The sequence below is a fragment of the Colobus angolensis genome, unplaced genomic scaffold, assembly GCF_000951035.1.
Source record: "Colobus angolensis palliatus isolate OR3802 unplaced genomic scaffold, Cang.pa_1.0 Scaffold157, whole genome shotgun sequence".
NCBI classification, from domain to species: domain Eukaryota; kingdom Metazoa; phylum Chordata; class Mammalia; order Primates; family Cercopithecidae; genus Colobus; species Colobus angolensis.
Genome location: NW_012114677.1, coordinates 418,960 through 429,179, shown reverse-complemented (window position 1 = coordinate 429,179; position 10,220 = coordinate 418,960). Strand labels below are relative to the sequence as shown.

The following is a 10,220-nucleotide window of genomic DNA, read 5'->3' as shown; positions in this document are numbered from 1 at the left end:
GTCCACTTCCCTTCCCGCAGCCCTGCTCCAAGCCGCTGCTGTCTGGTTCCTAGATTGCAGACAGTCGTTTCTTCCCATTCTCCCATCCCATCTCTCTGCACGCAGCCTCAGAGTCACGCCTTGCCTGGAGTGGCCCTCAGCTCTCCTCCATCTCCCCTTCTGCTCTTGCCAGCCCAATGCCAGCCACTGGGCTCCCCACAAGGTACAGCCATGTGGGCTTCAGGGGTCTCCTCAAGGAGACCCTCACTGGCCACCAGATTAAAGGGCACAGATCCTCTTTGCTGTTACGTTTTTCTCCTTATCAGTATTTAATTAGTTAATATTTTTCATGTATTTGTCTTATTTATTGCCTTTGTGTTTGACAGTTTTCTTCACCATTGTGCTCCCAGTGCCTGGACCAGTCCCTGAGCATGTGATGGGCTCGGTAAATCCTGGATGACTGCTGAATGTCCGGGAGCTGAGCTGTGTGCTCTCTAGTCTCTCTAGTCATTTCTGGCTCTTACATTATGATTTCAGGCTTGGGGACCTTTGGGTCTGTAGAGCCCAGCGTCTCATTCTGTGATTAACAGCAGGCCAGAAAGGTCTGATGGCTGTGGCTGTTTTGCCAGCAATGGGAGCTGTTTTCTAAGACCTGAGGAAAAGAGATGGCTTTATATGGGGGTAAATCGGTGTGCTTTTTTTTTTGGGGGGGGTCATCATTTAGGTTTTTGGGATTTGTTGGTATGGAAAAATACACGGATTCTCACGGTATTCAGTGGTTTGAGTAGTCTGGCGCTCCCTAGGACACTGTGGGGAGGTAGGACCCAGTTCTCTACCCCTGTGCCCCTGACATTCAGCTCAGGATGGCTGCTGAGCTGGGTTCAGGAAAACTCAGAACCCTGTGAATGTAACAGGGGTCAGCAGTTTTGATCACTGGGTCATGGAAACGTGAGAATATATATGAACATCTTTTGAGTCTTGCTGGTGGTGTCATTCATTCTTTCAATCACTATTTCATTTACTTATATATTCAGCCCCTTGTTTAAATATGTGCTTCCTGCCAGTCAGCAGGAAGTCTTAAGAATGGAGCCTGGGGTCCAAATGAGAGCCCTCAGTGGCTGTTGAGGGGCCAATCTGTCATGCACACTGGGTCCTTTTGACTACCACCAGGTGGCGGGATGGGGCGACAGCTCGAGGCTGTGGGAAGAGCTATGGGGCTGGCCAGCCTTGGAGAAGCTTTTGGGTGGAGATGGAGACTGAAAAGCCAGAACAGCTTCAGCCAGGTTCGCTCTCTTCCCACCTGGCATGTCCTGCAGCAAGGGCACCCCACATGGCAGGAGAGACCAGCGGGGGTTCTCTCACCTCCACCTCACTGTGTGCCCTGGTTCTGGCTGCCTCTGGAATGCCAGGCGAGGCTTCCCTTTGCCCTGCTCCCTGGGATTGCCTCTCTCCAGCCTCTCCTCAGAGTTGAAGGGGGCTTCCTCCTAAGGTGCAGAGGTAGCCCTGTGTGAAGGACCCGTCTTAGGATTGGGTTGATAGGGGTTAAAATCTTGTGTCTTCCCCCCCCCCAGCCCCACATTTGCTGACCTTGGGACTTTACCCCCATTTCCAGGCGTGTGAGACTCAGTTTCTTTCTTTTTCTTTTTTTTTTTTGAAACTGAGTCTTGCTCTGTTGCCCAGTTTGGAATGCAGTGGCACGATCTCGGCTCATTGCAGCCTCCACCTTCCTGGTTCAAACGATTCTCCTGTGTCAGCCTCCTGAGTAGCTGGGATTACAGGTGCACACCACCGTGCCTGGCTAATTTTGTGTTTTTAATAGAGACAGGGTTTCACCATATTGGCCAGGCTGGATCTTCCTTCCTTCCTTCTCCTTCTCCTTCTCCTCCTCCTCCTCCTCCTCCTCCTCCTTCTCATTCTCCTTTCCTTTCCTTTCCTTTCTCCTTTCCTTTCTCCTTTCCTTTCTCCTTTCCTTTCTCCTTTCCTCTCCTTTCCTCTCCTTTCTTTTGACACAGGGTCTTGCCCTCTCACCCAGGCCAGAGTGCAGTGGCATGATCACAGCTCACTGCAGCCTCGACTTGCTGGGTTTTAGCAATCCTCTCACCTCAACCTCTCTAGTAGCTGGAACTACAGGTGTGCACCACTACGCCTGGCTAATAGTTGGATATTTTGTAGAGGGGAAGTCTTGCTGTGTTACCGAGGCTGGTCTCAAACTCCTGAGCTCAAATGATACCTCACTTCTGCCTCCCCAAGTGCTGGGATCACAGGCGTAAGCCGCTGTGCCTAGCCTTCAGTTTCTTTTTCTGTATTTGTGTTTTAAAGTCTAATTTTATTTTATTTTTTGATAGAGTGGGTAATCTTGCCTTTTTCTCTTACCTCTAAGGCCGCTTCCCCTTGCCCCACATTGTAGGACCTATTTGAAAATGCAGATGTTTATTTACATCAGGTGATAGGAGATGAGCTCAGCATCATTATTGCTGGGCCTGGATGGCAGGCTGGGCCTTGAATGTGCAGCTGCCATCATTTCCCTGTTTATCTTGAATCTGGAATTTGAACAGCCCACCTCAGAGACGGTTTAGATCTGCAGACACACTTAAGCCAGAATTGCCATCTTGGGCCTGAGCCCTGGTATACAGATGCCTCTAGAATAGTGGTTTCAGACTTTGTTGGTGGTAACCAGTTTTGGTAAACAGTCTGAAAATCGAGGCTGACAATTTCTAGCATGTGGTGGAAAAGTAATACAGAAGTCAAGGTGAAGGGCTTAATTGGACAATTTTCTAACTCGTACTATCTAAGATTTTCTTTATGGCACTGTTATTTTATTTGAAGTATTATGAGTTTCTAGAACATTAGGTTTAGTTTTATTCAATAACTTTCCTATTTTATGTTTCTGTATATAAGCATACACATGCATTTTAGTTTTAGTTTTACAACCATACATATATTTTAATATTGGCTTTATAGATGAGATTTTGAAAATAGAATTTTTTTTTCTATTCCAGACTCCTTTTAGTTTTGGCATGAATCATAGGACACCACCCTACCCCGCCGGGGATTATTGTCTTCTGTGCAGAAGTGAACGGAAAGACTCCTCATTCTTAGAGAGTGGAATTAAGACTGCGAGCAAATTGGCCCTTTCCATGGCTCCCAAGGGCAACAGCGTGCTGCACCTGCCGCTATGGGTGTGCCCGGACTGCCGCAGGACCGTGGAGAAGGAGGAGAGGCATGGCGGCCTTGACCAGCCAGTGGTGAGTGGCTGCCAGCACAGGCAGCGCAGGGTGTTGGCTCCCCCAACCCCAGGTGATGGGGCCAGCTGGCAGTGAAAGAAATGGATTTGCTTTTGCTTCAGAGGGCACTCCCTCCTGTACCACCTTCTAGTCTGTTCCTCCTGGTCTTGCCTGCCGACACTGCAGTAGGTGGCAGGACACCTGTCCTCCTTGTCTGGGCATAATTCAGTCGTCAAGCTTTGTGGCTTTGATTTTTGGCTTTGAGCTTAGTATTTCTTTGGTGGTGCAGTTTCTTGAAAAGGGAGTACAGTTTTCATGTGTTTAGTTCTCGGCAATTTGACATGCAGGTTAATTCTTTATCCGAGGCAGCTCTTAAGCCTGGCCTTCCCCTTGACTTGTTTGTGCCGCTTCAGCCTCTTGGAGGCCACAGCAAGGCCAGCAGGCTTGGCTGGGAAGACCACACCCTTACTCTCTTCTTTGACCTGATGGACATTTGGGTGGGCCCTTGTTCCCGGCAGGCTTTCACATGTACTGTTTGGGATCTGGAAGGAGTTGGCTTTTGCAACTGTGTGAGGCCCCACATTCTAGGGCTTTTCTGTGCCCTTTGATTTCTGCTTGCAAGTGGCTAATTATTGTCTGAGCTCTTCTCTTCCTTCTGATACCTTGCTGTGTGCGGCCAGGAAGCATGTGCATTCCCTGCTCGCTGTTTTCTCCTGCAGAACTGCCTTGAGGGAGTCCTGGTGACAGTCTGAAGAGCATGTCCCACTGCCTGGTGTGGGTTTCCATCTTTACTGGCCTTGGAGGCATGCTCCAGCTCCAGGGCCAGTTTCTATCCTTGGGGTCTCATTGTCTGAATTACTTTCTCACTCGGTCCCTCCCACACGTCCGCCTTTCCTGCTGTACTTCTCTTCTAGCACTTATTTCTTTCTTTTTTTTTTTTGAAACGGAGTCTCGTTCTGTCACCCAGGCTGGAGTGCAGTGGCGCGATCTTGGCTCACTGCAAGCTCCGCCTCCCAGGTTCACGCCATTCTCCTGCCTCAGCCTCCCAAGTAACTGGGACTACAGGGGTCCACCACCACGCCTGGCTAATTTTTTTATTTTAGTAGAGACGAGGTTTCACCGTGTTAGCCAGGATGGTCTCGATCTCCTGACCTTGTGATCCGCCCACCTCAGACTCCCAAAGTGCTGGGATTACAGGCATGAGCCACCGTGCCCGGCACTAGCACTTATTTCTAACATACTGTGTATTTTACTTACTCATTTGGTTTGCTTTCTTCTTCATTAGAATAGAAACTCCACAAAGGCAGCTATTTTTATGGTTTTCTTTGTGTGGTTTTCGTTTGTTACCAATACCATTTGCTTTGCTTTTTGTGGTGTTTTTTGTTTGTTTGTTTTCTCCTTAAATTTTATCAACTCTTCTTCCTATTCCAGCCCTGCTCTTGCATTTTAGCCTGCCTCTGCCCTTGGGAACAGGCTTCTGCTGTTTGCCCTGGTTCAGAGGCCAGTGGAGGTGCCTATGGTTCCCTGCAGTTCATCTTGCCTGGGTTGGGGGAGGATCTCATTTCCCAGCCCCTGGCTTGTCTTGGTAATGGATAGTTTGTCAAATGAGCCTTTCTGTCCTCACCAGAAACAGTGACCTTGGGAACAGCAGAGGTGTAGTATTGACCTGTGTTTGTGGACTCAGACCATCTGTTGCTTTGTAGGTCGGCTTTGTTGGAGCTGGCCTTTAAAAAAATAATATAATTTACCTTCCATTAAGATTCACTCTTTTTTTGCTTAAAAAATGTTCACTACCACAGTTAAGCTACAGAGCATTTGCATCACCCCATAAAGTTCCCTTGTTCCCCTTGGTAGTCACTTCCCTTTCCCTACCCTAGCCTCTGGTAACCACCTACCTGAATTTTTTTTTTTTTTTTTGAGACAGAGTCTCGCTCTGTCACCCAGGCTGGAGTGCAGTTGCACAATCTTGGCTCACTACAACCTTCGCCTCCTGGGTTCAAGCAATTCTTCTGCCTCAGCCTCCCCAGTAGCTGGGACTACAGGCGCCTACCACCACCTCGCCTAGCTAATTTTTGTATTTTTGGTACAGACGGGGTTTCACCATGTTGGCCAGTATGGTCTCAATCTCTTGACCTCATGATCTGCCTGCCTCTGCCTCCCATAGTGATTATAGGCGTGAGCCACTGCATCCAGCCTGACCTCATTTTTGTTCCTACAATTTTGCTTTTTCCAGAGTGTCACATACACTTCTGTAACTTGCATGATGCTTTTGAGAGTCATCCAAAATGTTGCATGCATCCATAGTTTCTCTTTTTCATTGAGTAATTGTACAGATAAACCAATTTATGCATTCACCAGTTAATTGATGGATGTTTGTGTTGCTCCCACATTTGGGCTATTTTGAAAACTGCTGTGAACATTATTTTTCTTTCTGTGGACATCCTTTTTTTATGTGTTGCTGGATTGATTTGCTAAAGTTATGTTAATGATTTTTGCATCTGTGCTCATTAAGGCTATCTGTCTGTAGGCCTCTTATAGTGGTCTTTGGGGCCTCATAAAATGAGTTGGAATGTGTTCCTGTTTCTTCTCCTTTCTGGAAGAGTTTGTTAGAATTGGTATTATCTCTTCCTTAAATGTTACTGGTTCTTGCTTTCTGTTTCTCTTGTTCTGTTTGGTCACATGCCAGACAGTGTGCAGAGAGCGTCAGGCTGAAGTTGTTTCCTGTTGTGCACCTGGGAGGCCAGGTCAGTCCAGTCGGCCTCAGCTGGGCTGTCTCTAGCACTGTGTGTGCTTGTGTGGGCCTGTAGAGGGGAGTTTCTCTGTACTACCTCCTTGCAAGCTCTCCGATGGTGGCACCTTCTCAGTTCCCTCCTCTAGCCTGACTGTTGGGCAGCTCTGTGCTCACGGCCTTGGGGGCAGCTTTCCCAACGAGCCTGCCTCTGCCCGGTGGCAGCCAGACTCTGCCTTGTATCTGCAGGGATCTGACCGGCCCGGTGTCTTGTGCTGGTCCTGGCCTGCGTGTGGCACACGCCTTTCTCCAGGACAAGGAGAAAGGCGTGTGCCCTTCCTCTCAGCTAGTGGATTAGCCTGGAGACTTGGGCGCAGGTCTCCTGGGAATGAGTGGGAACGTTTTTTTGGGGCTTTCCAGGAGTTAGACTCCCACACTTTGACACTCTCAACCTTTCAGAATTTGTTTCAAGTTCAGCTGTTTTTTTTCTAACCACTTTTATGGCCTCCTTCTACTTTCCTTCCTCTGCCAAAGGTGAAACAGTGAGTGTGTCCCCTTCTCCCTGGAGAGGCTACTGCAGTTTGTTGTGTAATTCCCTTCGGCAGCCTGGTCACTTCAGCTCTCCAGTGGCCCAGAGATAGGATTTTATCATTTGTCCTGCTCTGGCTCATCCTTAGGGTCAGGGCTCACTCTCCCTCCGCTTTCTGCATCCAGAGGGTAAGTGGGTCTGAATTGCTGTCCCCTAGCTAAGCATTCTGTTATCAGCAGTTGTAGGAGGATACTGGTGGGAATTTTTCTTAAATCCTACCTGACAGCTGCATGTTGCAGATTTCTCTGGAGACCTCTTCTTCCAAGACTGACCCATCCTAGCATCATGTCCTAGACATTGTCATGTCTGGAAACCTAAGAAATCTCCATTTCAAACTTTCATCTTAATCATTGTCTTTGTAGCTCACTTGCTTGACTGTCTTCTCTTGCCATAGTTTTTTTTTTTTTTTTGGAGACAGAGTCTTGCCTGTTGCCCAGGCTGGAGTGCAGTGGCATGATCTCAGCTCACTGCAGCCTCACTTCCTAGGTTCAAGAGACTATCGTGCCTCAACCTCCCGAGTGGCTGGGACTATAGGCATGCGCCATCACACCTGGCTAGTTTTTTTTTCTTTTTTCTTTTTTTTTTTTGAGACACAGTCTCTCTCTGTTACCCAGGCTGGAGTGCAGTGGTGTGATGTTGACTCACTGCAACCTCCGCCTCCTGGATTCAAGCGATTCTCATGCCTCACCCTCTGGAGTACCTGGGACTATAGTCGTGCAACACCACACCTGGCTGATTTTTGTATTTTTAGTAGAGACAGGGTTTCGCCATGATGGCCAGACTGGTCTCAAACTCCTGGCCTCAAATGATCCACCTACCTTGGCTTCCCAAAGTGCTGGGATTACAGCTGTGAGCCACTGTGCCCAACCTGCCATAGTTCTTTGACCTCATCCATCCCTATCAGTCCATGGATTCCATTCCTGTTCTGTATATCATGTCTCCCTGACCTCACTTCTAGGAGCCTGAGTTCCCTGACTTGGCACTGTGGCTCTTCCATGGCTCTCAGGTAAAGGCCCTGAACTTTTTTTGGTTATGCTGGTCCGGCCCTATCTCTTCCCTCCATGTGGCAGAATATTCCTGGAGAAAATTGCTGGCCTCAGTTTACTGCTTCCTCTTAATAACTTCATGACTCCAAGTCATGCATAGGCATCTGGTGCGTTTTTCTGGCTTAAGTACCTCCCCAAACTCCTTGGCAGGAACCCTTCCTCTTCCTTGCTTCTTAGACTACCTGTACACTGTTTACCCACCCCTTGCTCAGCTCAGCTATTGACCTTCATGCTTCAGGGACAAAATCAAAGCTAACATTGGGCACCTCCCTGTATCACCTCCAAACCGCCATAGCTGAGGGCATTTTCTCCTCTCTTTCCTCTCCAAGGCCCACCCCCACTGGGCTTTCAAGGGCCTGTCTATTTTCATCTTCTTCAAGACTTTGTTGCTTTGATTATTGTTTTCCTCTGCCTTGGCCCATGACCGATGGAATGCAAATACTCTGGGGCTACTCATTCATGAAAGACCCGCCTTTGGCCTCACCTCCCCTTCACAGCCATGTGTGTCTCTAGATAGATTTTAAAGTTGTGGTTCACTTTCTTTAATGGTTAAAAGCTTGTCAAGTTAGTTTTGGTAAGTTATATTCTAAGAAATTGTCAGAGTTGCCGGCCGATGTGGCACATGCCTGTAGTTCTGGCTACACAGGAGACTGAGGCAGGAGGGTCACTTGAGCCCAGGAGTTCTGGGCTGTTGTGTGGTATGATAGCGCCAGTATACTGCAGTCTGGGCAGCACAGTGAGACCCTCTTTTAAAAAAAGAAAAAAAGAAAAATTGGCAGAGTTACTGGTATAAAGTTTTGTGTAATAGTCTCTTTTCACTTCCTACCTGATTTGTAGATTTGACTTTTTATTCTTTTTTTTAAAATTTTTCCCCCTGAGATGGAGTCTCGCTCTGTCACCCAGGCTGGAGTGCAGTGGTGCGATCTTGGCTTACTGCAACCTCGGCCTCCCCGATTCAAGCGATTCTGGTGACTCAGCCTCCCAAGTAGCTGGGACTACAGGCACGTACCACCACGCCCAGCTAATTTTTTTGTATTTTTAGTAGAGACTGGGTTTTTCCATGTTGGCCAGGCTGTTCTCTTTCCTGACCTCAGGTGATCTGCCCACCTTGGTCTCCCAAAGTGCTGGGATTACAAGCCTGAGCCACCATGCCCAGCGACTTTTTATTTCTCATTATTTGTGCTTGCTTTCTTTTTCTTTTAAACTAGTTTTGTTAGAAGTCTGTCAGTTTTGGCCCAGCACAGTGGCTCACAGCTCTAACCGTAGTCTTTGGGAGGCCGAAGCAGGAGGGTTGCTTGAGGCCAGGAGTTCAAGACCAACCTGGCCAATATAGCAAGACTCTGTCTATATAAAAAAATATATATAGGCCAGGCATGGTGGCTCACGCCTGTAATCCCAGCACTTTGGGAGGCTGAGGTGGGTGGATCACGAGGTCAGGACAGCGAGACCATCCTGGCTAACAAGGTGAAACCCCGTCTCTACCAAAAATACAAAAATTAGCCAGGCGTGGTGGCGGGCGCCTGTAGTCCCAGCTACTGGGGAGGCTGAAGCCGGAGAATGGTGTGAACCTGGGAGGCAGAGCTTGCAGTGAGCTGAGATTGTGCCCCTGCACTCCAGCCTGGGTGACAGAGTGAGACTCCATCTCAAAAAAAAAAAGTCTGTCAGTTTTGTCTTTTCAAAGAAGCAGTTTTTAACTTTTAAAATGCTTTTACTTTGTGTATTTAATTAATTACTGCTTTTTATTATTATTATTTTTAAGATAGAGTCTTGCTCTGTTGCCCAGGCTGGAATGCAGTGGCGTGATCTTGGCTCACTGTAACCTCTGCCTCAGCCTCCTGAGTAGCTGGGACTATAGGCATGCGCCACTGTGCCCAGCTAATTTTTGTATTTTTAGTAGAGACAGAGTTTTGCCATGTTGCTCAGGCTGGTTTCAAACTCCTGACCTCAAGTGACCCTCCCGCCTCGGCCTCCCAAAGTACTGGGTTGACAGGTGTGAGCCACTGCACCCAGGCAATTTTTGCTATTTTATATACATGCATTATAAAATAGAGGCCCAAAAGAGAACAGTGCAAAGTTAGTTTCCTCTGGCTCTCTTTCTTTATCCTCTTTGCCTTCCCAGAGGCCTCCACTGTTGGCAGATGCTTGAATCTTCCTCTAGAGATTTTCTGTTCTGTTTTTTTTTTTTTTGAGACAAAGTTTCCCTATTATCTCCCATGCTGGAGTATAATTGCATCTCTTGGCTAATGGAAACCTCCATCTCATGGGTTCAAATGATACTCCTGCCTTAGCCTCCTGGGATTATAGGCACGTGCCACCAACCCAGCTAATTTTTGTATTTTTAGTAGAGACTGGGTTTCACCACGTTGGCCAGGCTGGTCTTGAACTCCTGACCTCGGGTGATCCACCCACCTTGGCCTCCCAAAGTGCATGAGGCCGGCCATGTGCCATGTGTGTTTTTTTTTGTTGTTGTTGTTTGGTTTTTGTTTGTTTGTTTTTGAGAAGGAGCCTCTTTCTGTCACCCAGGCTGGAGTGCAGTGGCATCATCTTGGCTCACTGCAAGCTCTGCCTTCTGGGTTCACACCATTCTCCTGCCTCAGCCTCCCCTGTAGCTGGGACTACAGGCGCCCGCCACCACGCCTAGCTAATTTTTTTTT

General features: G+C 48.0%; 1 protein-coding gene across 2 annotated transcripts in view; it reads left to right on the top strand.

The window, feature by feature from the left end:
- The first annotated feature begins 2,978 nt into the window (after positions 1-2,978).
- Positions 2,979-10,220, top strand: part of FAM193A (family with sequence similarity 193, member A) — a 150,766-nt gene continuing 143,524 nt past the window's right edge. Inside the window, exon 1 of one of the 2 annotated variants that reach the window (XM_011936753.1) lies at positions 2,979-3,221. In XM_011936753.1, the coding sequence (XP_011792143.1) occupies positions 2,997-3,221 (225 nt within the window). In that variant the 5' untranslated portion in view covers positions 2,979-2,996. Of the gene's footprint in view, positions 3,225-10,220 lie in introns of both variants that reach the window. The other variant, XM_011936749.1, reaches the window with a different exon arrangement.